This window comes from Syngnathus floridae, chromosome 12 (assembly GCF_059516105.1).
Source record: "Syngnathus floridae isolate MCC-2025c chromosome 12, RoL_Sflo_1.0, whole genome shotgun sequence".
NCBI classification, from domain to species: domain Eukaryota; kingdom Metazoa; phylum Chordata; class Actinopteri; order Syngnathiformes; family Syngnathidae; genus Syngnathus; species Syngnathus floridae.
Window position 1 is genome coordinate 10,907,939 of NC_142424.1, and position 27,062 is coordinate 10,935,000.

The window sequence follows — 27,062 nt, forward strand, 5'->3', positions numbered from 1 at the left end:
ACTGGAACAAAAAAAATCTTCATCACTGAGATGTCATTATATGGTATTGGATGTACAATTTAGTTTTTTTAATCTACTTGGATGGAATTAGTCTTAATTTAAAATGTGTAAAAAGTGAAGCACTGTGAACACTTTCCAGTTACACTGGAATCACATTTTACCACATGCAGTATTGACATATAAAATTGCAAAGACTAGGAATGTACCTGTTGAATGTTCCATATGCATTATGGAGTTCATAGTTTCGGGACTAACAGCAATGGGAATATTGGCTTCAGGTGGAATGTGCTGAAACAATTTGGTAGAACCTTGCTTCATGCAGTTCATATATGGGATGGCATGTTTGCTGTCCATGTAGTACATAATATAGAAATTGCACATTTCGTCATCAGAGGAACCCCTGTGGTAGAAATTAGAAAGAAAGAATAAAATCAAATGTAAGTATAGTTAGGCATGTTAGTGTGTTATATGAAGAAAAATGTATTGCTGGATTACAAAAGGGAAATGATTGTTATGCAAAATCTGGTGAAAGCATCTCTTCATGTCTTCTGATTAATTATTGTATGTACACATTACCTATTCACATTAATATGTAAATAAATCAGCCGATGAGAATGTGCAGTATATTAGGATTTCTCTTTTATCCAAAATGCTATCATACTATACTAACTATATTTGCAGGTCACAGTTAGTGAAATCTTTCACAGGTAAATTATTATTTTATATTTTGTCTTCCCCATTGTATTGTACAATCACTGGAATGGAATGCAGAGCACAACTTACCCAATGTACGTTTCTTTGCTTCTGCCTTCACCAGTGAACATACATCTGGCTGCGAGCAAATCTCCATACTGCACATCCACATCATGGTTTGTAGGATAGAAAGCCTAGAGAGGGTTTTACAGTAGATCATGTGAGTGGTAAGTTATTTTCTTTGTCATGAGAATGATGCACTCAGTGGCGCAGCCATGTGTCAAACCGATTAACTTTGTATTTGAGTTGGGGCTTTTATCACCTGCCAACAGATCAAACTGACTTTCTGAACAATTTATCTGAATTAATATATTTTTGAATTCCTGCCAAAACCATTACAGCGGGACATGGTGGTACATTGTTGTATGTTTGTGTGCGTGTGTGTGCGTGTGTGTGTGTGTGTGTGTGTGTGTGTGTGTGTGTGCATGTGCCTTGCCTATCAAAAGTATTACCTACCCCTTAACCATTTGAAGAATCAACACCAAGCAAAGAAGCTTATAGCAAACTTCAAACAGGACTTTTTATGGTTTTCTATGTGAAATGGCTTTCTTCTTGCTATTCTTTCATAAAGGCAAGATGTGTTCAGTATGCGACTAATACATTACATGTAAACAGATTACCTAACCTTAGCTGTGGATCTCTGCAGTTCATTCATAGTTATTATGGGGCTCTTGGCTGCATCTCTGATCAGTGCTTTCCTTGTTTAGGCTAATAGTTTAGTGGGGCGGATGAATCTTGGTAGGTTTGCGGTGGTCTGATACAATCTCCATTTCAATATGACTGATCAAGCAGTGCTCCGGGAGATGTTTACCTCATTCAGTGCCATTGACGGTTATAGACGTCAAATATATTAACTGGGTTGGCAGTGAATGAGTTAAATCTTGTGTATCTTTTTATATCATGATGCTGCTTTAAACTTTAAACACAAATTTACCTCGGACCTGTCTGGTGTGTTTCTTGGTCTTCCTCATGCTGTTTACTCCCCAATATTCTTTTAACAGACCCCTCAGACAATCACAGAGCAGGCGCATTTGTATACTGAGACTTGATGACACACCGATTTACTATAATAATAATAATAATAATAATAATAATACGTCTTTTAGGTTAACATTATCATTAGGGAACCACTGAATTCTTCACATAAAACAGATTGAAGCCTAATATGTGGGGGGGAAAAGTGAACTCTGAAGTCAGTTTGCTGCACAGAGAAAATTTCAGATGCCCTACTTTTCAGTTATTTGTACAAAAAAAAAAAAAAAAAAAAAAATTTTTTGTGCAAAACTGATATATTCTCTATCTACCTACTGACCGACCGACCGACCGACCTACCTACCTAAGCACGGGCGCACACACACACACACACACACACACACACGCACACACACACGCACACGCACACACATCTATCCATCCACACACACACGCACGCACGCACACACACACACGCACATGAACGCATGCGCACACACGCACGCACGCGCACGCACACACGCACACGCACACACACACACACACACACACACACCGTATTTTCAACATTAGGCGCATTGGGTTAAAAGACTTATTGTGGGGTCCATTTTATATTCAATCCACCCATAGGGCATGATAGGGCGCATGCATGCCATGACCTACAATGAACAGAGATGTCACGGGAGCAACACAGAAAGTTCGGTTGTATTTTATTCTACTGTTTAACCATGTACTCTACTGTACTCACATTATTGTTAATCAATATTCATACACAAATCTGTCCAAGTCCTCATCTGCTGTATCGAAATTAAACAGTTGGGCAAATTTGCCATTAAACATGCCAAGTTCCCTCTCGTCATTGTCACGTTGCTGTTCTGCAATGATCCTGGCTTTCCAGAAAGCTCTAATTGTGCCTCATAAGCATGTCACTTTGTCTATGTCATTTTAGAGGGTCCTAATGCTGTTTTCTTTGCACAAACGATAGTATTTATTTATCAATGGCAGCGGAGGTACGTACAGTATTTTCGGCACTATAAGGCACACTGCACTATAAGGCGCACTGGATTACCTTTGAATTTTTTATTTTAGAAAATATTTCATATATAGGGCGCACCGGATTAAAAGGTGCATAAAATAGCGCTACTGGATTAAACTGAGGTTGACTAGGGTTGCGATATGCATCCACTAGATGGTGCTGTGCTAAATGGAATAAAGGGAATGTCAACCCAGTCAATGAGGTAAATTCTTACTCCCTTTCTGTATGAAAGTTATACGGTATGGCTTCTCACTTATTCCAGCAACCTTACTCGTTTTTTATGGTCATAAACTTTCTTTAATTTAAAAGAAAAAAGCAAGTGCGTGCGTTGATGCGTAATGCGTTGATTAGCTTTGATGACGGGCTTGCGTTATGTGCTGCGGTGAGGTGGGGGGGTTCACTGTGCTTGTCTCGCGATAGGCTTACCCGTATGTCAATCAAGCGATGGGATTAAAGTGATTTGGTTTGGCTTCTTGGTCCAGCAACCCCACTCATTTTTGCTGGTAATAAACTTTATTTAGTTTAAATGAAAGAAGCGAGTGCGTGCGGTGATGCATAATGCGCTCTCTCGAGAGGGGCTGGACTCTCTTCCACTCTGGAGTTGCCCATGGTGAGAGGCGTCGAGCAGGTGTGGGTATACTTATTGCCCCCCAGCTGGGCGCCTGCACATTGGGGTTCACCCCGGTGAACGAGAGGGTAGCCTCCCTCCGCCTTCGGGTGGGGGGACAGGTCCTGACTGTTGTTTGTGTCTATACACCAAACGGCAGCTCAGAGTACCCACCCTTCTTGGAGTCCCTGGAGGAAGTACTGGAGAGCGCTCCTTCTGTGGACTCCATCGTTCTACTGTGTGACTTCAATCCTCACGTGGGAAATGACAGTGAGACCTGGAAGGGCGTGATTGGGAGGAACGCCCCCCCCCCCCCCCCCCCCCCGATCTGAATCCGAGTGGTGTTCTATTATTGGACTTCTGTGCTTGACACGGATTCTCTATAATGAACACCATGTTCAAGCATAAGGGTGTCCATGTGTGCACTTGGCACCAGGACTCCCTAGGCCGCAGTTCGATGATCGACTTTGTAGTCGTGTCATCGGATTTGCGGCCGCATGTTTTGGACACTCGGGTGAAGAGAGGGGCGGGGCTGTCAACTGATCACCACCTGTTGGTGGGTTGGCTCCGATGGGGGGGGAAGATGCCGGTCCGACCGAGCAGGCCCAAACGCTCTGTGAGGGTCTGCTGGGAACATCTGGCAGAATCCCCTGTCAGGAAGAGCTTCAACTCCCACCTCCGGCAGAGCTTTTCCCACGTCTCGGGGGAGGCGGGGGACATTGAGTCGGAGTGGATCATGTTCCGCACCTCCATTGTTGAGGCAGCCGACCGGAGCTGTGGCCGTAAGGTTGTTGGTGCCTGTCGTGGCGCCAATCCCCGAGCCCGCTGGTGGAAACCGGCGGTAAGGGATGCCGTCAAGCTGAAGGAGTCCTATCAGGCCATTTTGGCCTGCGGGACTTCGGAGGCAGCTGACAGGTACCGGATGGCCAAGCGGAACGCCGCTTCGGCTGTTGCTGAGGCAAAAACCCGGGCGTGGGAGGAGTTTGGCGAGGCCTTGGAGAATGACTTCTGGATGGCTTCGAGGAAATTCTGGTCCACCATCCAGCGTCTCAGGAGGGAGAAGCAGTGCACCATCAACACTGCTAACAGTGGAGATGGCGTGCTGCTGACCTCGACTCGGGACGTCGTGAGTCGATGGGGAGAATACTTTGAAGACCTCCTCAATTCCACCTACACACCTTCCATTGTGGAAGCAGGGCCTGGAGACTCTGATGCTGACTCTCCAATCTCTTGGGTCGAAGTCATTGAGGTACCGTATTTGCCGGTGTATTGGTCGACCTTTTTCGATCTAAAATCGACCGAAAAAAATCGACCTCGACTTATACACCGAGTCATAAAATTTAACTTCGTATTCATCGCTTCAAATGTGATGGTAACCAAGGCCGTTTCTCATGCATCTCATTGTGCGTTGCACTTAGAAAATTTGAACCGGGCGGCGTGCGCGAGTGCGCGGCCCGCTGGAAGTCGAATGAGGCGCCGCAACCACCTCCGCGGTGCTTATAAACAGCCGATCCGCTCGGCGGGGGCTATTTTCGGCCACTTGGCTCGTGCGCACGGCCTCCCGGATGTGCCGGGCGGGTGCGCGAGCTCGCCGGCCGCTGGAAGTCCAATGAGGCGCCGCGACCACCTCCGCGGTGCTTATAAACAGCCGATCCGCTCGGCGGGGGCTATTTTCGGCCACTTGGCTCGTGCGCACGGCCTCCCGGATGTGCCGGGCGGGTGCGCGAGCTCGCCGGCCGCTGGAAGTCCAATGAGGCGCCGCGACCACCTCCGCGGTGCTTATAAGCAGCCGATCCGCTCGGCGGGGGCTATTTTCGGCCACTTGGCTCGTGCGCACGGCCTCCCGGATGTGCCGGGCGGGTGCGCGAGCTCGCCGGCCGCTGGAAGTCCAATGAGGCGCCGCGATCTCCTCTGCGGTGCTTATAAAGTGCCGATCCGCTCAGCTTGGAGCTATTTCCGGCCTCCCGTTGGTGCCGGGCGGCGTGCGCGAGCCCGCCGGCCGCGATCTCCTCCGCGGTGCTTATAAACAGCCGCATGCGCACGGCCTCCCGGAATTTGAACACATTTCGTCAATAAATTTCGCATATTGAATTTTGAAGTTTAATATAATGCAACAATTGAGCTCGACTTATACAAAGGATATATCATAAAATCGTAAATTTCCGTCGAATTTTAGGGGGTCGACTTATACACCGAGTCGACCTGTACACCGGCAAATACGGTAGTTAAAAAAATCCTTGGTGGCAAGGCCCCGGGGGTGGATGAGATCCGCCTGGAGTTCTTAAAAGCTCTGGATGTTGTGGGGCTGTCCTGGCTGACACGCCTCTACAACATTGCGTGGACATCGGGGACGGTGCCTCTGGATTGGCAGAATGGGGTGGTGGTTCCCAGTCCACATGTGTTTTGTGGACTTGGAGAAGGCGTACGACCGTGTCTCTTGGGAGGTTCTGTGGAGGGTGCTTCGGCAGTACGGGGTGCCGAGCCAACTGATAAGGGCGGTTTGGTCCCTGTATCACCGATGCCAGAGTTTAGTTCGCATTTCATATATACATACTATATATATATATATATATATATATATATATATATATATATATATATATATATATATATATACACACACATACATACATACTATACACACACATATATATATACTATATATATACGTATACACACACATATATATACACACACACACATATATATACTATATATATACGTATACACACACATATATATACACACACACACATATATATATATATATATATACACACACACACACACACACACACACACACAAACACACACACACACACACACACACATATATATATATATATACATATACAAAAAAAAATACATATTTTTTTTTTCAAGATGGCGGCGCGTGCACACGCAGCGGCCACTCTCTGTCCCGTCAGTACGGTGATTTGTTCGTCTAATGAGTGTTCGTCCGACAGTCTTGTATGTTCGTCTCGTCCGTGCTACAAGTACAGCAGGCAGGTTCTGCTTGACATCGGCAGAAGTGGGTTTTGCGGCGTTCTGGACTTTGAAGCGTCGACATTAAAGGCGCTCGGACTGCTACGTCCTGAAACGTCGCCGACCTCACCCGCTATTCCTCCCCCGGTTGGGAGCCGTCGGAAACGGTGTGCGAGGAGGCAGAAGAGGGGCAAGGTCGGAGGCGTCCGGGCCAGGCTGGCGGCCAACCCAGCGCGACCGGCGGTGCCCTCCATTCTTCTGGCGAATGTTCGATCGCTGGACAACAAAATAGATTACGTTCGCCTGCTGAGGTCTACAAACCGGACGGTGCGGAACTGTTGTGTGCTCGTGTTCACCGAGACCTGGTTGAGTGACAACATTCCTGACTCTGCAGTGCATCTGGAGCGGCTAGCGTGCTATCGGGCGGACCGTGCCATTGTACGAGGGGGAAAGTCGCGTGGAGGTGGAATATGCGTCTACATCCGAGAAGAATGGTGCCGGGACTCTGTGGTGGTATGTAAGCACTGCTCGCCGCTTGTGGAGTTTGTGATCATTAAGTGCCGTCCTTTTTATCTGCCGAGGGAATTTACCGCGATTCTGCTAGTCGCGGTATACATCCCGCCTTCCAACATCGAAGGAGACAGAATCGCGGCGCTTGGTGAACTGTACCAGGCTGTCAGTGAACAGCAAACAGCGCACCCTGACGGTTTCACCATCTTCGCTGGAGACTTCAATAATGCCAACCTGAAGTCTGTTTTCCCGAGGCTTCACCAGCATGTTCCTTTTCCGACACGTGGAGACAGCTTCCTGGACCTAGTCTACTCGGCGCAAAAGGGAGCTTTCAAAGCCACCCCCCTCCCCCATCTGGGGCTTTCTGACCATCTCACCGTTTTGCTTTTGCCCGCATACAGACAATTGGTAAAGGCATCCAGGCCGGTTCGGAGGCAGGTTCGAGTGTGGCCTGAGGGTGCCTCCGATGCACTTCGTGACTGCTTCGACACCACTGACTGGGACTTCTTTAAGCAGGCAGCCACCTACAACGATTGGACGGACATAGAGGAGTATACTGACTCTGTTACCTCTTACATCACGAAGTGCATCGATGATGTGACTTGCTCGAAAACCGTCGTCACTCGCGCGAACTGGAAGCCGTGGCTGACGGGGGCTGTCCTCAGACTGTGGAGGGCCAGGGACAAGGCTTTCAGAGCGGGGGATGAGGCTGGCTTGAGGACAGCGAGGGCCGACCTGTCCCGAGGCATCAAAGAAGCGAAGAAGGCGTTCTCGTGCAAGGTCTCCACCCACTTCAAGGACAGCAAGGACGCACGTAGCCTTTGGCGGGGCATTCAGACCATCACGGACTACAAGCCCGCGCCGAGGAGCTGTGAGGGCGACGTCCGTCTGCTGAACGATCTGAACCGCTTCTTTGCTCGCTTCGACGCCCAGAACAGCACTTGCCCGCTGAAGACCGCTCCCCCCCCCACACGAGCAGCCCCTGCGCCTCTCTGCCGACGGTGTGAGGAGGGCGCTTGCCGCTATTGACACCCGTAAGGCGGCGGGCCCTGACAACATCCCGGGTCGAGCGCTGAAGGACTGCGCTGGGGAGCTGTCGGGTGTCTTCACGGACATCTTTAACGTTTCCCTGCAGCAGGCCATCGTCCCCTCATGTTTCAAGGCTGCCACCATCGTTCCTGTGCCGAAGAAACCTGCACCGTCCTGCTTCAATGACTACCGCCCTGTGGCACTGACGCCCATCATCATGAAGTGCTTTGAGCGGCTGGTCATGGAGCACATCAAGTCCGTTCTCCCCCCCACCATTGACCCTTTCCAGTTTGCGTACCGTGCCAAGCGGTCCTCTGAGGATGCCATCTGCTCTGCCCTCCACTCGGCCCTCACCCACCTGGAGAGAAAGGACTCATATGTGAGGTTGCTGTTTGTGGACTTCAGCTCTGCCTTCAACACCATTGTGCCGCAGCGACTCATCTGCAAACTCGACGAGCTGGGCCTCAGTACCTCCCTCTGCAACTGGATACTGGACTTCCTCTGTCAGAGGCCTCAGGTGGTGCGTGTTGGCGACAAAATCTCCGCCAGCATCACGCTGAGCACGGGGGCCCCCCAGGGCTGCGTGCTCAGTCCATTGCTCTTCACCCTGCTGATGCATGACTGCACTCCGACCTACAGCGACAACCGCATAGTGAAGTTTGCTGACGACACGACTCATCACGAAGGGCGATGTGACTTGGTACAGGTCGGAAGTTGACCTTCTGACCACGTGGTGCAGGGACAACGACGTCCTGCTGAACGTCAATAAGACCAAGGATATCATTGTTGACTTCCGGAAGGGTCACACAACACACCTGCCGCTGATCATCGACGGTGCTGTGGTGGAGAGGGTGAGCTGCACCAAGTTCCTGGGGGTGCACATCAGTGAGGACCTCTCCTGGTCCGCAAACACCTCGTCGCTGGCAAAGAAAGCTCAGCGCCGCCTGTACTTCCTGCGGAAGCTCAGGCGTGCATGTGCTCCTCAGGCAGTCCTGTCTACATTCTACCGTGGCACCATTGAGAGCGTCCTCACCAGTTGCATCGCTGTCTGGGGTGGTAACTGCACTGAACAGAACTTGAAGGCCCTGCAGCGCATAGTGAATACGGCTGGTAAGATTATTGGTGCTTCGCTCCCCTCCCTGAAGGACATTTACACCTCCCATCTCGCCCGCAAGGCAACCTCGATTGCCAGAGATGTGAGTCACCTGGCTCACTCTTTGTTTGACCTTCTGCCCTCTGGGAAGAGGTACAGGAGCCTGCGCTCCCGCACCACCAGACTCGCCAACAGCTTCTTTCTCCAGGCTGTTAGGGCCCTGAACTCGCTACCCCCTTCTGCGTAGCGTGCGGCACTGTTGCGCTAATGTCTGCTGTACGCGCACTTGCTCCTTTTTTTTCTGCTCCTCTTATTTATTTATTTATTGTTGTGTTATTTATTCATTATTTATTCAGCACGCTTTTGTTATACTTGTTTACTTGTTTGTCTGTTGTGAGTCATGTCTTGTCACCGTGGGATAGGGAGGAACGAAATTTCGGTTTCTTTGTGTGTCTTTGGCATGTGGAGAAATTGACAATAAAGCTGACTTTGACTTTGACACACACACACATATATATATACACACACACACACATATATATATACACACACACATATATATATACACACACACACACACACACACATTTTTTTAATACCTGTGGTAGTTGAGGAGACTGTCTCCCAATCAGGCTCCATTTTCCATTTCGAATCCTGTAGCCACTGACCACTTTTCCTATTGGAGAAATGGGAAGTAAATAATGCTGTATGTTTGTAGTACAGTCATGAATGATTAATTAAAATACAATAACTTTATTATTATGTAGTGTTTTCACAATGCAATGGGCTTGTGACCTCTGTCGGTCTTTAAACAGTATTATACAAGAAAATAATTTGTACCACTGGGTCACAATGCATCTTTTCATTATTGTTTCATCAGCCAAACAATTAAAACTACATCTGCATCAAAACTAGATTCATGACAGAATGGTCCCTTTTTGCTGGCAATAGTCGATTTATGTTATAGTTCCCAAAAAGCCTCTGACTACATTTTTGTATTCACAACAGTAATGAGAACTCAGAAGCACAGTGACAAATATTGCATCCTTCCCTATTGCCTCAAAGATAAAATGTTCGCGCATATACGTATGTGTATATTTTTAAATATTTGGGCATTACTTACCCAGATGATGTGTGTGGGTCCTAAAGGCAAACGGGTAAATTGGATAAGATTTGTAGTCACAGGCAATGTCCGCATTTGTAACTAAAAAGATAAAGACACAGTAAGTAGCAACAGTCTCAACAGTTCACAAGAACTCAAGAATATCTATTGTAGCTTGAAAGGAAGTTTCCGATTTGCTGATAGACATATCATGGAAAATCCATTTTTTTTGCTTTTATATTCATTTTATTGTGCACTTGGAGTCTCTATGATTGAAGAAAAGTGTAATTATACCTGCAGGTGTTGCAGAGATACTTTTATGATCTTTTTGGGGGCTATTCTTTACTCCGTTCAGTTTTCTCCATTTTCTATTATGTATTTTTTATCTATTATGTCACATCCTTTGGGGTGGGACAATCAAACAAGGTAATGGGTGTGGCCAAACGGTTTTGCAAATCTGCCATCTTTTTTCCTCGTAGAGACTTTTGTAGTCCAAACAACTCAAGGATGCCGAAGTGGAGAGATCATAATGTTCCGTTGTTGGATGCACCAATCCACACAACTCATTGCACCATCCCCCAGCATCAGAACCTCAAACAAGTGCCTGATCATTTTTCAAGCAGTGTTCCCACATCTGTAGGCAAAGTCCTGCTTGTTCAACGATGAGTGTCTTTTGTCTTTTTTTGTCAGTATAGAGGATTGACTGAAAGACTTTGTTTCATTGATGGTTCAGTTCCTTCAATCTATGGAAACGACATACACAGTAAAGCAGTAAGCTTGAGATGACAAAATAATAAATTGTATTTCACTTGTATAATAATATTGCGTGTCTATGCACTCGTTTTCATAGCATTGTAGTCAGTCTTTCTGATGATTTTAGAGCTGTGCGCTCTGTTTTCACTTCTTGTGGGTGTATTTTGAGTAGTTGTATCAGATGAATTGCATCAAAGGTGCTGTATTATTCTTGGGGAACACAATGTGTTCAATGCATTTGTTAGCTTCTCGCTAACGTTACCATTAGCTTACTGGTTAACTTGTCTGCAATGCTTGTTTACGAGACGTGTTCATAAATATTGCGAGGGGATTTATTTTGTTACGTGTTATGTATGTACCAAGTCTTCTGCCATTAACATCTTTTAATCAATCAAAAAGTTTGAGGCGCAAGTAAACATTATCTCAGCTGAAAAAAAAAAATACAAATAGGTCAACCGCAAAGTGAATTGCACATCTTGCGGTCTGGAGGGAGTGGGGTGTGGAGTATCTAATTTGCATTTAAAGACACTGGACCAAAACAGCTTGCTCTGAGCCGCACCTCAGAAAAAGTATAAAAGAGGGACCTGTAATGCTATCGAAATGAGGAATTCAAATAAAAGCATCGCTGTTCCACTTTATATAGACCACAACTGAAGGAGTAAAACGGATGAATTCATAAACGTGATATGTAAGCTTTAAGGTCCCATTCCATCATAGTGAATCCCACTTTTGACATAGGTCAAAATGAGTCTGTGACATGATTTAAGTTTGAAAATTATGTAGTTTGTTGATTTTTTGCATAAAGAGTGCATCTGATTTTTAAGTCATTGTAATGTGAATTGTTATTATTCAAGTGCCTACCTACTTCATGACTGCTACAGGCCCACTCAACCTGCATCTGCATCACTTGCCAACCATAGAGGTGTTGAAGAATAAACTGCTTTAAATTTATCTTGAGAGAATCCCTCAACCATTTCGGAATGATAACTGTCAGTAGAGCAAAGTTTCCTATTAGGGTTGTCACAAGAACCGATACTTCCCATACCAATTCGATACCTGCTTTTTTGTGGTACCTGAATATTTAACTTTTCACTTGGTGAGCTGTCTCGATTCTTGCCGTAACTGAAGGGGGCAGTATACGCGTGAGAGCAGCACGGAGCAGCAGTCAGCGGTGCTGAAGAAGAAGAAACCTTTTGGTCTTTCATAACAATGGCTTCAGCAAGTGTGAGTGGAAGTCCAACACGGCGCTCTAAGAGTCATGTTTTGGAAATATTTTGCATTCCGGGCGGATGCAACTGGAGCAATAATAGATTTGAACAAGCCAATGGGCAAAAAATGATTGAGAGGTTTGAGGCTTGAGAGGCTCCATGCCACTGTTGCTTTTTTTTCATGTATTGTTGAATATTGTTATTTATAATTTTAAAAGTAAGTGGAATCTGTTGTTTTGTATTTTTTTACCATGGTACCGAATTAGTATTGAGAATTGTGGAAAATCACAGGTATTGGTGAAATTCTTGTATTGTGACAACCCCACTTCCTATAGCTTTCAGACATGCTAAAAATGTACCGTAATTTCCGGACTATAAGTCGCGGGTTTTTTTTTCATAGTTTGGGTGGGGGGGCGACTTATACTCAGGAGCGACTTATATATGTTTTTTTTCACAAATTTTTACTTGATCATTAAGACATCACTTACAAGTATAGTTGACCACTTCCCATGTTATTTTTAGTATAGTTAATCACTTCACATGCTTTTATATCTTTATCTTGAACATATTCAAAACATGAAAAATAGAGAAAACATCAAATAAAGCAATTAACACTTTAAAGCACCATATCCAAGTCCACTGTCTGCTGTATGTACACTTGCTCCATTTTTGCTCCTCTTATATTTATTATTATTATTATTTATTATTATTTGTTTATTTATCATTTATTCAACACTCTTATTTATTCATTGTTTGTGCCTTCTTGTTTTTTTTTTTTGTGTTGCTTGTATGCATATGTGTACTATCTCACCGAGGGATAGTGGAAACGTAATTTCAATCTCTTTGTGTGTCTTAGTATATAAAATAAAAAATAAAAAATCGACGATAAAGCAGACTTTGACTTTGATAAAACAACCCAAAAAAATTATATTTTCAGACGAAACTGGATGAGGGTGCTCTAAATCACCGTTGGCCGTGACTCATCAACTGGGTGGGCTTAAGAAAAATGGCACCAAAAAGAAACTCATATTTTGCAGGTTACAAACTTCAAGTTGTAAAATATGCAGCTGAAAACAGTAATCGAGCAGCAGAAAGAAAGTTTGGAGAACCGTGATGTACCAATGGATTACTATTTCAAGTGACGTCAGTAGCGCAGCGCGGCGGTTGTTTACATCCAAACGTGCCCACATAAGGACTACCGGCATCATTAGCGGTGATCATTTCTAAGTGACACGGAGGACAAAGAGTTTGAAGGAATTAAGGATTTGGAGTGACATAGAAGGTTTGAAAAACTATTATGGCTTTTACGCACGCCCGGTCCTACTCTACTGAGTCGGGGGCCGGCGCTCGGCCGAGTGGCTGTCCGCGAACGGTGCGCGGGGCTCGGACATGGCCATTACGCACGCCCGGTCTGTCTGGAAGTCCACGCCGCCACACGCTTGGAAGTTTGTTTTGTTTAATAAAGAGCCGTTTACCAAACCCACGTCTATCCTTGTATTTTGTTAACGCTACAATATAGTTATATAGTAGATCTGTGGAATAAAGACGAGGCTGACGTCAGGGCGCACGCGCGGCGATGTTGACAAAGGAAGAGGAATTTGATCGATGGATTTAATGGAATTAAAGTGCACGGATGGTTTGATAATATTATTGGCTTGTATTATAGTTGTAGTTTATAGTTTATAGTGAGCCTGTGGAATATTTTGAAGTGCAAGCGCCCTCAGCCGTGCGCACCCATTGTTGACAAAGAACGATCGATGGATTTAATGAATTGGAGTGACACCGATGGTTTTATAAACATGTTATTCATGTAATAGTTGTCCTTAATCACTCTATATGTTACGTCAGGCCAGTTCTCAGCTCTTTGTTTGTGTTTGTCACGTTAGCATACCGATCGTTTAGCCTGTTGTTGCTATTTAATGAATTGGAGTGACACCGATGGTTTTATAAACATGTTATTCATGTAATAGTTGTCCTTAATCACTCTATATGTTACGTCAGGCCCGTTCTCAGCTCTTTGTTTGTGTTTGTCACGTTAGCATACCTATCGTTTAGCCTGTTGTTGCTATTTAATGAATTGGAGTGACACCAATGGTTTTATAAACATGTTATTCATGTAATAGTTGTCCTTAATCACTCTATATGTTACGTCAGGCCCGTTCTCAGCTCTTTGTTTGAGGTTGTCACGTTAGCATACCTATCGATTAGCCTGTTGTTGCTATTTAATGAATTGGAGTGACACCGATGGTTTTATAAACATGTTATTCATGTAATAGTTGTCCTTAATCACGCTATATGTTACGTCAGGCCCGTTCTCAGCTCTTTGAGTTTGTCACGTTAGCATACCTATCATTTAGCCTGTTGTTGCTATTTAATGAATTGGAGTGACACTGATGGTTTTATAAACATGTTATTCATGTAATAGTTGTCCTTAATCACTCTATATGTTACGTCAGGCCCGTTCTCAGCTCTTTGTTTGTGTTTGTCACGTTAGCATACCCATCGTTTAGCCTGTTGTTGCTATCATTTAGCCTGTTGTTGCTCGTTCATGACTGTTTTTGGTATGGGATTTTATCGAATAAATTGCCCCCAAAATGCGACTTATACTCCGGAGCGACTTATATATGTTTTTTTTCACTTTTTGGGGCATTTTATGGCTGGTGCGACTTATACTCCGGAGCGACTTATAGTCTGGAAAATACCGTATTTGAGGGTTTTAGGCAACAGCCACACATACACAGATATTTGTCAGTCCACGAGCATCAGCATGGAGATGCGTTTAAAAAAATGGGAAGCCTTTTTCCATATCAAAGAGAAAACCAAAATAGCATAAAAGATAATGTAAGTTTGGGGGTGCATGGGAACTTAATTAGAATAAAATACATTTACAACACTAAATTACCTCTGAATATTGTGTTAAGGTGTATTACCGCAATTTTTGGACTATAAGCCGCACTCGAATATAAGCCGCAGCAACTAAAACTAGGGGAAAATCCTGTTTTGTTCATACTATATGTCACACTGAACTATAAGCCGCAGGTGTGTTAATGTTTAATTTCCATATACAAGAAAATAGGGACAAATCATGCAATATCATAAAAATCATCATAGATCAAATCAAAATCCATAGAAAAGCCGCACTGGATGCAGGCAGTGTTCCCTCTAAGCTGCGCAGTCGTGCAATTGTGCATTGGTCGTGCAGTCTTTGCGCACAAGAAACTCCATGCTGCGCACAAAATAAAATTCAGCATAAACTAATTGATTAATATCTAATGATAGACGTAATCTAATCCAATTAAGTGGACGAATGATTTTATTTCTGTGCATTTTTGTAGTGTAAATAAGTAATTGACAGGTGTCCAGCCAATGATATGACATGGTTCACTTACGCTACATATATGTATGTCAAGCGATGCAAATGCTAAATTAGCTAATCATGGCGAAATGACTGAGCAGCGTCACATCCACTCGCCAAGCCAAAATAAATAAGAAATGTGGCAGTTCTTTTAAGATTGGATGGCTGTCAGAGTGTGTGCAACTACAAGAGGAAACCGTGAAACTGGGTGAGATTTTCTCCTCAGAAAGGGCTCCTCTGCAAAACATGCAGTGAAGCCAAAGTGGCGGGCGAGTTTACGGAGGGAAAAATATGGAAGGAATGGAGGTTGGACTACCTCAAGCGTCACATTCAGCAGAAATGTTATTTGAAAGCTGTTGGAATTGTACAAAGACTCAAGATGTACCAGGGGATCGGTACATTATTGCGAGAGAGCGCAAAAGGTCGACAGAAAAGGAGCAAGCTGTCACACAAAACAAAATTCGACCCCAAGCAAGTTAGAGTTCCCATTGACTTTATTTATTTATTTATTTATTTATTTATTTATTTATTTAATCTGGTGTTGCACACAGTGGTCCACAGTGTGCACTTGCACACAGTCGTCCACAGTGTGCGCAGGGAGCTTGTGTGTTTGCACAGACACTTGAATAGTTAGAGGGAACACTGGATGCAGGGTTCAAAGCTTGTGCAAAAAGTAGCGACTTATAGTCCGGAAAATACTATCCTTATGTTCTATTTACAAACATTCAGTGGCCACTATAAATGAGTACAACCCAAATTAGTTTTAAGAACTACTATTTTCTACGGCATACTATGTGATAAAATACTCCCACAAATATGAGCCATTAATTGCAATTAAGATCCGTGAATGTGCACACATAAAATCATTACAATGTTGCAGATTTCAATAAGTTACAGTCTTATAAGAATTTGTATAGAATTAATTGTTCACTGAATAATAAGGGGGAAAGCTTACATTTTAGAAGGAGCATACTCATGTATGTTGAACACATTTATAGACTCAATCATTATGAAATATAACGACTGTGACACAAGAAACCAACACAAATGACGACGCAGAAAACAATTTAAACTTCTCGTGCTAGCCGCTGGCTAGCTGGTCAGCGACTAGCAAGCTGCCATATTGCCAATTGTAGTGTTGTGTTTATTCTCTAGTTTTAATTCTTAATTAATTAATTAAAATCTATTCTCTTCCTCTATTTCGATGTCGTTTTTGTCGTGTCCGATGTTATATTGTGACAAATTTGACAGATTTAGCCATATATGGATATGACGGGAATTTGTCAGTCTGTAAAACCAAATATTTTGCAGAGGTAATTTTGACTTAGACTCAACTACCCTCTAATGGAACATATAATAATCGTAATTTGAGATGTCGTTTTTGTTGTGTCCAATGTTATATTTTCTATCTGTTTATTTATGTATTCAACTGTTGGCAAATGAATTTCCCCCCGAGGATCAGTAAAGTATTTATACTCAACTACACTCTGATGGAAATATAATTATCATAGTTTGATTTCTTTACATTCTTAGTAATGGTCAGGTCTTACATATACAATGTTGCTCACGTAATACTCAAGGTGGATAGTTCCTATTTGATTAAATTGTAGGAGAACAATGTAATACAAGACCATCTCCCTGAGAAAAGCGAAAACAATGCTAGACAGATAGAACACAGTCCACGTTAAGTAAAGATAGTCAGGCATGGATTACACAAGGGTAAAAGAGAAGCTTAGAAAAGTATTTTTCAAAAACCACTGTGGAAGCTGCTTTTGCTGTATGTTTATTGTTTCTTTTTGCTAAGATAGGTCATCTTTGAAGTTCTTTAAAGTGTGAGGTAAACTTGATCAACCATATTTTAACAGATGAAACTCAATCGATCGGTCTGTCTGTCTGTGTCTGTCTAATAATCACTGGTTAATTTCTGTTTGATGTTTCATTTCTCATTGGTGTAGGTTATAGCAGTTCATGCATCGAGGCTAGTTACAATAGCTGTAGCCTGGGTTTTGTGTGGAAACTCAAGTACTTAATATCCAAATTGGGACTAGGCTCCTAACTACAAAGGGTATTATTCTTTTGGAATGCAAAGTGACAATTGTTATGATGCCCCAAGGGAAGCTACTGTCAACAATGATTAACGAACGTTGGTGTACTGATGTCACGGTGTTGAAAGAGTTTTGCAGCCCTCTCCTAGAAACACTTTTCATAAACTACCGGCCGTTCTATTCACCATGGGAGTTCTCCTCGATCGGCATGGCGGCTGTTTACTTTTCACCACACGCACGCGCGAGTGAAGCCATGCAGATGCTGGCTGACCGGGTGACAGACATGGAGAAACTTCTACCAAATTCACTAATCATTGTTCTGGGTGATCTTAACAGGGCGAACCTCGCACACGAACTCCCCAGATACAGACAGCACATAACGTGTTCCACCAGAGGGGCACAGACACTGGACCACTGCTACACCGTAATTAAGGATGCATACCACTCTGTGGTTCGTGCAGCTTTAGGACTCTTGGACCACTGTCTACTTCATCTGATCCCGGCCTACAGGCAGAAACTAAAAATTTCTAAGCCTGTGGTGAGGACTGTGAGGAAGTGGACAGTGGAGTCAAGGCAGGACCTCCAAGCCTGCTTTGACTGCACCGATTGGGGAGTTTTTGAAGCTGCAACTTCAGACCTGCATGAACTCACTGACACTGTCACATCATACATCAGTTTTTGTGAGGATCTGTGTGTGCAGACTAAGACCCTCTGCACGTACAACAACGGCAAACCTTGGTTTACACCAACCTCAGGAGGCTGCGCAAAGTCAAGGAGGAGGCCTACAGGAGCGGCGACCGAGACCTGTTCAAGCAGACCAGAAACACACTGAACCGAGAGGTCAGGAAAGCCAGGAGGTGTTACGGGGAGAGCCTGGAAAGACACTTCTATATCAATCCTGGTCTGCAGAGCATCATGGGCTTGAAGAAATGAACCCCCGTCCTGCGGAGAGCCCAAGGCTTGCTAACCAGCTTAACAGGTTCTACTGCAGGTTTGATCGGTCCTCCCACACAACAAGACCTCCTGTAGCACAATCTACATACTCACCTCCCCCCACAACTGCTCTGTCCACACCTCCATCACCGTTGTCACCCACTCTCTCTCTTGCAGAGGCCGTGCCCGCACTCCAGATCCGCGAGGAGGAAGTGCGCCAGATGTTCCGGAGACAAAAGATCAGGAAGGCCCAGACGGCGTGTCACCTTCCTGCTTGAAAGTTTGCGCTGAGCAGCTGGTACCCACCTTTGCACGGATCTTCAAACGTTTCCTGGAGTTGTGTGAGGTGCCCTCGTGCTTCAAGAGCTCCACCATCGTTCCAGTGCCCAAGAAGCCCGCTATCACAGGTTTGAATGACTATAGACCTGTCGCACTGACATCTGTGGTCATGAAATCTTTCGAGAGGTTAGTGCTGAACCACCTGAAGGATGTCACGGGCCCCCTGCTTGACCACCTCCAGTTTGCCTACCGGGCAAACAGGTCGGCAGATGATGCGGTCAACATGGGACTGCACTACATCCTGCACCACCTGGACACCCCAGGAACGTACGCCAGGATCCTGTTTGTGGACTTCAGCTCGGCGTTCAACACCATCACTCCTAACATCCTCCAACAGAAGCTCATCCAGCTCGCGGTGCCTGCCTCCACCCGTGGAGGGTGGAGGCAGGCACCGCGAGCTGGATCACCAGCTCCCTGACCAACAGGAGACAGCGTGTGAGGCTGGGGAGCATCACATCTGACACCCGGACCACCAATACTGGCGCCCCTCAGGGATGCATCCTCTCCCCCCTGCTCTTCTCTCTCTACACCAACGATTTCTCCTCAGGTGACTCTCCTGTGAAGCTCCTGAAGTATGCAGACGACACCACTCTCATCGGACTTATCCAGGACAGTGATCAGACTGCGTACAGACAGGAGGTGGAGCAGCCGGTCCACTGGTGCAGCCAAAACCACCTGGAGCTGAACCTGCTCAAGACCGTGGAGATGACAGTGGACTTCAGGCGAGACCCTTCACCACTTTCACCCCTCACTATCTGCAGTAATACTATTCTCGCCACAGACACCTTCAAGTTCCTGGGAACCACAATCTCACGGGACCTGAAATGGACATAGACATAGACTCTGTCCAGAAGAAGGCCCAGCAGAAGCTGTACTTCCTGAGACAGTTCAAGAAGTTCAACCTGCCGCGGGAGCTGCTGAAGAACTTCTACACTGCCATCATCCAGTCTGTCCTCTGCACCTCCATCACTGTCTGGTTTAGTTCGGCCTCCAAACAAGACAAGCACAGACCGCAACGGACAATCAGGACTGCAGAAAAGATAATTGGAATCAACCTCCCATCTATCCAAGACTTGTACCTGTCCAGGACCAGGAAACGTGCAAGGAACATCTCTACAGACCCTTCTCACCCAGGTTGCAGTCAGTTTGAACTACTCCCCTCCGGACAGCGTTATGGAGCTCTGTACGCCAAAACCAGCAGACACAGAGACAGCTTCTTCCCCCAGGCTGTTACGATGAACTCACACCACTCTTAGAGTCTCAGAGTCATTACTGTGCAATAACATCCTGCTCTCTACACCTTTTTTGAATTGTCTACACTGTTTGTACTATGTGTCCTCTCTGCATCCATTGCAGCCTGGTCATCCTGGAGGAGGGACCCTTCCATCTGTGGTCTCTTCTCAAGGTTTCTCATTTCCCCTAGCTGGAGTTTTGAGTTTTTTTCCTTGACCTCTTGGGAGGTTAAGATCAGGGTATGTTTGAGAATATTTGCCATTTTTCACATGTCCTGAGTGTTGTTAGTCACCTAAATGTTGAACAGAGGCTGTGATTTACCGAAGTCAAATTCCTTGTTTGGCACGCTCAAACATGGCGAATAAAAACTCTTGAATCTTAAATCTTGAACAAGAGTTTTTAGGTGATGCATGAACTGATCAAGCCTGCTGGGATGGCAAAATTCTAAGACAACCAGTCAAGTCAATTCAATGCCCTGAAATGAAATTACTGGATGGATGAGAATATTCTCTGGAATCTTTTCTATGCCAACTTTCTACAGTACGTTGTGTATCACAGAAGCACGTAGTATGTACATACCAGACCATTGGACTGGCAAAACACATTGTTTTGTATTGCAAAATATGATGCAGAGAATTGGAATGTATTATCTTTCCCAAGCACTACCATATGTAGTGGACATCAAAATAGTTTACCTCTTTTTCCTGGCTGGATAACAGTGTCCATGGACATAAGCAGGTATATACCAGCAATAAACGGCTGCCTGCAAACGAAATGACAATTGAATCAGAGGTTACAAGAAGTAATCTGATAAAATATTTATACATTTTCCCCCACAAGCCATTTCTCTCTCATTGTCTCTGAGTGTGCGTGATCACCACAAGCATAACCTTCAGCACACCCACGAGGATAAGCAGTTCGGAAGATGAATTAATGAGTCACATAATAAATAACGCTGTGTGTCTGTCTACTCTCACATTTGGGTTTTGTTGGACAAGACAACATTTATACAAGTTGAAAACACAGGTGACCTGTTAGGTCTAAATACGATTAGACATTAAATCACTCGCTGGAATGAAGAGGAGAAGACAACCAGAACAGGTTTACTCGCGAGGAGAACGATAGATAGAGGCAATCTCAGTTACAACCTCCATCAGTTCTGAGTCCTTACTCCACGTGCCCCTCTTTTTAATGTTATGGTTGCCCTGGTTACAGAGGCGTTGCTACACTAAGGGAGGGGAGATTGTGTTGTGTTTAGCAACGTTGATTAGCTAAAGAATGTAGTGTGGTGTGAATTAGCACTTCATTGTTGGCTCGTGACCCCCGCAGAGGCCGTTCTCTTTCCTTAACCAGCCGTCTTCCCTCACAGTTGGCTGACTCGTCCTCGACTGTGATCAAATACCTTGAAGCACGTTGATTGCCAATTTGCTGTGGAACAAATGCAACTAAACCTTTGCTAACTTTATCTACTTGGTAAATTAACTCACAATAATAATAATAAGTAACTTGTCCTAAACACTTCAACACACATTAAGCAAACGTGAGGTAACTGGTATGCAGTTCCTTAAACAAACATTGAGTAAATATGGGATAACTTTTAGGCAACTGCTTCTAACTGTATATAACCCTTAACAAAGAAAAACAGGTCTGATCAACTACAATCTATGAACCAAACCTACAGCTAACTAAAAGGAATGAAGTTCCTGTGAATCAAACAAAGAACATGTCACCTATGCAAATGAGCCCTGCTCATTGTTAGTGAAGGCCTCTTACGGGAACGAAAACACACAGACAACATAAGAACAAGAAAGATACAAATGGCTGACAGGGATCAAAAGACATCCCTATCACTAAAAAGGAAGAACCTAGATCAAAGGAAAGATAAACTCGTAAATGCGAGGCCTCCAGATCTGGCAGGCCAAGGCTTCACTTAAAATTAATCCAACATGACCAAATGGTCCCTTCGTCTGTCACTGAAGAACGCCCATTATGCGCACGAGAGACGAGAAAGTTCCAAAAAGGACGGACAGAAGTGTCATCAATCATCCCTATCCGCGTCAAGTGCTGACCAACCTCTCATGCTGTCACTGACGTACGCCCATTTCACTGACAGCTGATGGAAATGAAAAGGCTATGCTCAGACCAAAAGTGAATGTTAACCTGGAAAAATGGGTGCCCTTAAGTGAATGTGAGTAGTACATTTTTAAAACTAATGAGCTTTAAATGGTTATTTATTGTTATGAATTATGAAACCTCTGTGGCTAGCCTCTCTCTCAGGCCTCTCACATGGCAAAAAATGAAAGCCGTTTGAGAGAATGTCTCCTCAGCTTAAGATCAGTTTAACACGACCATAGACACATAGCTCAAGAGGGTCGAATCTACCTTTTCATATCTGTAGCTATTGCTTACTCTAGCTAATGCGTTGTGTACTATCTTTTAAATATGCGTTATTGATTTTGTTGCAGCGCAGTTGATTTTGTCAAGCTCTTCTCTATGGCATCCAATCATAACTGTGATAAGGGTCGCAGGCCAACCTCATGACTCATTAAACTGACTAGCTGCACACCAATCATCACCCCTTCCAAGCACCAACGACGTCAGTCTGGTTAAAACTTTGAAAAAAAAAACTAACTGTAGTATGCTGGATGTTTTTAGGCCACTCTCCCCTTTATTACATCAAGGTTCCACTTTACCGTACTTAAAGGGATAGTGCATGTATTTAGCAATTTTCACCAATATATAGAATATTTTGTTGACAATTTCATTATTTTTCATGTACATTTAAAAACGAATTTCACCTCTTACTATCAAATGAAAATAACATCAGGCATTAAACAAATGGCATAACACATTTTCAAATGCATTAAGAGAACAAGAAAAATAATATTGTCAAATGAAATTAATGATAGACAAAATCTAACTTTCTTGCTGGAAATGGCAACGTGAACTCTTTTAGCAAACCATTATTATTGAACGAAGCATAGCTTACAATGTAGTTTGTAAAAAAATAAAAATAAACAAATACAATACGCACGGGGTGGATGTTATTCTTAGAGTGACACCTGAGCAATCTTTGTGATGATCTGTAAAGGAAAAAAAAAGAATTACTGAAAAAGATTAATTGAAAAAGCAAATAATACAGCAGAGATACAATGCAAATTGAGTTATAAACATAATAAATGGTGTTTTTTTAGTTTTTTTTTACTTTGTACTAATACGAATAACCAAGACTAGAATGTTACAATACTTAAGTGTTAACAATACCGTATTTTTCGGACTAAAAGTCGCTCCGGAATATAGGTCGCATTAGCCATAAAATACACAATAACGTGAAAAAAATATATATATAAGTCGCTCCAGAGTATAAGTCGCATTTTGGGGGAAATTTATTCGACAAAATCCAACACCAATAACAGACATGAACGAGCAACAACAGGCTAAACCAAACCTGGGCAAATTACGGCCCGCGGGCCACATCTGGCCCTTTGTGCGTCCCTGTCCGGCCCGCATGAGGCCAATCGTAATTTTAAAAAAAATAAATAAAGAAATTGTGTCGTGCGTACAATACAACTGTTTCGCTTTTATTTTGAAAGGCGTCGCACTTCCGTGTAGCGTGCATGCATGTGAGCTGTGCGTGTAGGTGAGCAGCGCGAAGTAATGCTGCCCTCAAAATGTGTGCTAACGCGCAGAAAAGAAAAGTTGACAAGGAGCGCCGTGTTTTCAACAAAACATGGACTGCCAAGTATTTCTTTACAGAAATGAAAGGTAAAGCCATGTGCCTGATTTGTGGTACACAGGTCGCTGTGTTCAAATAATATAATTTGAGTCGCCACTACACGACCAAGCATGAGAAAAAAATACATCTGTCTGATAAACAGGGCGCATCAGAGGCTGATGCATTGCTAGCAAAACTGCAAGCCCAACAAGGACTTTTTATCAAACTTCACACCCAGAGATGGAGCGGCTTTGTCATTTGAGGAAAAGTTCAAGAAGTTAAGAATAAATTGTACTGATTAATAATTGTTTTTTTATTTGACCTTTACACCACAATTTCACATAGCTTAATATAAATATAAACAGAATAATTGTTGTATTCTTCTAATTACCAGTACCAACTATTTAAAATAAATAATTTAGTGCATTTTACAATGGAAGAAAATTGAGCAGGTTTAAATTATCGTAGGTGTGGCCCTCTGACACAACTCAGGTTTTTCATGTGGCCCCTTGTAAAAATTAATTGCCCACCCCTGGGCTAAATGATAGGTATGCTAACAAGACACAAACACAAACGAAGAGCTGAGAACGGGCCTGACGTAATATTCAGAGTTATTCAAATAATTATTGCATAAATAACACGTTTATAAAACCATCTGTGTCATTAAATCCATCGATCGTCCTTTATGTCAACATAAATGCGCGCAGCTAACGGCTCTTGCACTTCAAAATATTTCATAGGCCCATATAAACGATATATAAATTATATATCAAATAAATATTATATAAGCAATAATATTATCAAACCATCTGTGTCACTCCAAATCATTAAATCCATCAATCAAATTCCTCGTCCTTTGTCAACAATGCCGCGTGCGCCCTGACAACAGCATCGTCGTTATTCCACAGATCTAGTATATAACTATATTGTAGCGTTAACAAAGTACAAGGAAAGACGTGGGTTTGTTAAACGGCTCTTTATTTAACAAAACAAACTTCCAGGCGTGTGGCGGCGTGGACTTCCATCCCCACAGAGGTGGAAGAGAGCTCCATAGAATAGGACCGGGCGTGCGTAAAAGCCATGTCCGAGCCCCATCCACCCTACCCGGACAGCCACGGGGCTGAGCGCCAGCCCCCGACTTCCATCCACGGAGGTGAAAGAGAGCTCCGTAGAGTAGGACCGGGCGTGCGTAAAAGCCATGTCCGAGCCCCATCCACCGTCCCCGGACAGCCACCCGGCCGAGCGCCGGCCCCCGACTTCCATCCACGGAGCCATAATAGTTTTTCAAACCTTCTGTGTCACTCCAAATCATTAAATCCTTCAAACTCTTCGTCCTCCGTGTCACTTACAAACAAAGCCGCTAATGATGCCGGTAGTACGTGGGGCCCTTCGTCATCTTCGTCATACCGTGATTGAATCTTTGTCCTTTATGTAAACAACCGCCACGCCGCGACGCTGACGTCACTTGAACTTCAAATTACAATAATCCCTTGCTACATCCCGCTTTGTTTATCGTGGTTTTACCTTTTTTTTTCTGAATTTTGAAAATTTGTGAAAAAAATTCACATATAAGTCGCTCCTCAGTATAAGTCGCCCCCCCCACCCAAACTATGGAAAAAAAACGCGACTTATAGTCCGAAAAATACAGTACTTCTGTTTAGTCAATCCATATATTTTCAGTACAGTACTGCTCAAGTATTAACTAGAACAGTGGTTCTTAACCTGGGTTCAATCGAACAGAGCTGGTATGTCATTGCCCCACCCCCGCCCCGCTGAACACACCGGTAGCCCCTCCCTTCGTCCACGGATGGCCGAACACAGCGGTAATACACACACCCCCACCCCGGTCAGAACAAAACACAATTACATCCAAACCACGAATCACCCACGTTCCAAAGTAAACATGTACGGTAGGCCGATCGGCTAATCCATATTTTCCGTAGGAGTGATTGTGAGGGTGAATGCTTGTTTGTCTATGTGTTCCCTGCGATTTCCTGCCGACCAGTTCAGGGTGTAACCCGCCTACCGCCCTAGATAGGCTCCAGCACGCTCGCGACCCCCATGAGAATAAGCGGTTTGGAAAGCGGATGAATTAATCACTCATTTTCAATTTTCCTGAAATACCATTTGTCATTTGCAAGGATTTACACTATGTTTTATCTTATTCTCTGAACCCAGTCCCGCAACTTTCTTTAGTAAAACAGTCAATAACTCTTCTTTTGGCAAGCCTTGTTAAGGTTGACACCCTGTGGCACACCTTTATTCCATCTTTTTCACCCATCTGGATTTTTTTCTTTTGAGAAATTGTGAAAAATGTATTTAGGTAGGTTTACAGTGTGTTCCAATGTTGGTTTTTTTTAACACCAATATTCAAGTCTCTAAATTCCATTCAAGCACTTAAACATGGCACTGAGTGCACATGATGTATTTTTCCATGGAAGGCCAACAGCTTTTTAATTAATGCTTGCAAGCTTAAAGGATACACCTGTGTTCTATCATATGAAAACACTTGTTTGTTAGTTGTTTTTACACTTGATTCTCATACATGCGCAGATGAGATCTCATAGTGGCTTATTTTATATATATAAATATATATATATATATATATATATATATATATATATACATATATATATATATATATGTCTCAGAAAATTTGAATATTGTGATAAAGTTCTTTATTTTCTGTAATGCAATTAAAAAAACAAAAATGTCATACATTCTGGATTCATTATATTGCAAGCCTTTTATTATGTTAATATTGTTGATTATGGCTAACAGCTTAAGAAAACTCAAAAATCCTATCTAAAAAAAAATAGAATATTTCCTCAGACCAAGTAAAAATAAAAGATTTAAAACAGCAAAACAAAATCAAACATTTGAAAATGTCCATTAATGCACTCAGTACTTGGTTGGGAATCCTTTTGCACGGATGACTGCAACCAATGCGGCATGGCATGGAGGCAATCAGCCTGTGGCATTGCTGAGGTGTTATAGATGCCCAGGATGCTTCAGGTCAGGGGAATTCGTAGGCCAATCGAGGACAGTAATGCCATGGTCAGTACATCATTTACTGGTGGTTTTGGCGCTATGGGCAGGTGCCAGATCATGCTGGAAAATGAAATCATCATATCTATAGAGCTTTTCAGCAGACGGAAGCATGTAGTGCTCTAAAATCTGCATTTACTCTGGACTTGATGAAACACAGTGGACCAACACCAGCAGCTGAAATGGCTCCCCAAACCATCGCGGACTGTGGGAACTTCACACTGGATTTCAAGCAACTTGGATTTTGCTCTTCTCCAGCCTTTCTCCAGACTCTGGCTCCTTGACTTCCAAATGAAATACAAAACTTGCTTTGGTCTGAAAAGAGGACTTTGGACCACTCTGCAAC

At 43.7% G+C, this 27,062-nt stretch overlaps 1 protein-coding gene across 5 annotated transcripts in view; it reads right to left on the reverse strand.

The window, feature by feature from the left end:
• The window catches only part of pam (peptidylglycine alpha-amidating monooxygenase), a 76,323-nt gene that overhangs the window by 21,586 nt on the left and 27,675 nt on the right, over positions 1 to 27,062 (reverse strand). For all 5 annotated transcript variants that reach the window (XM_088391232.1, XM_088391236.1, XM_088391238.1 and 2 more), the window contains exons 9-14: positions 22,988 to 23,036; positions 20,649 to 20,716; positions 10,109 to 10,189; positions 9,585 to 9,661; positions 784 to 887; positions 207 to 400 (exon numbers count right to left, since the gene is read on the reverse strand). In XM_088391232.1, the coding sequence (XP_088247358.1) occupies positions 207 to 400; positions 784 to 887; positions 9,585 to 9,661; positions 10,109 to 10,189; positions 20,649 to 20,716; positions 22,988 to 23,036 (573 nt within the window). The remainder of the gene's footprint in view (positions 1 to 206; positions 401 to 783; positions 888 to 9,584; positions 9,662 to 10,108; positions 10,190 to 20,648; positions 20,717 to 22,987; positions 23,037 to 27,062) is intronic.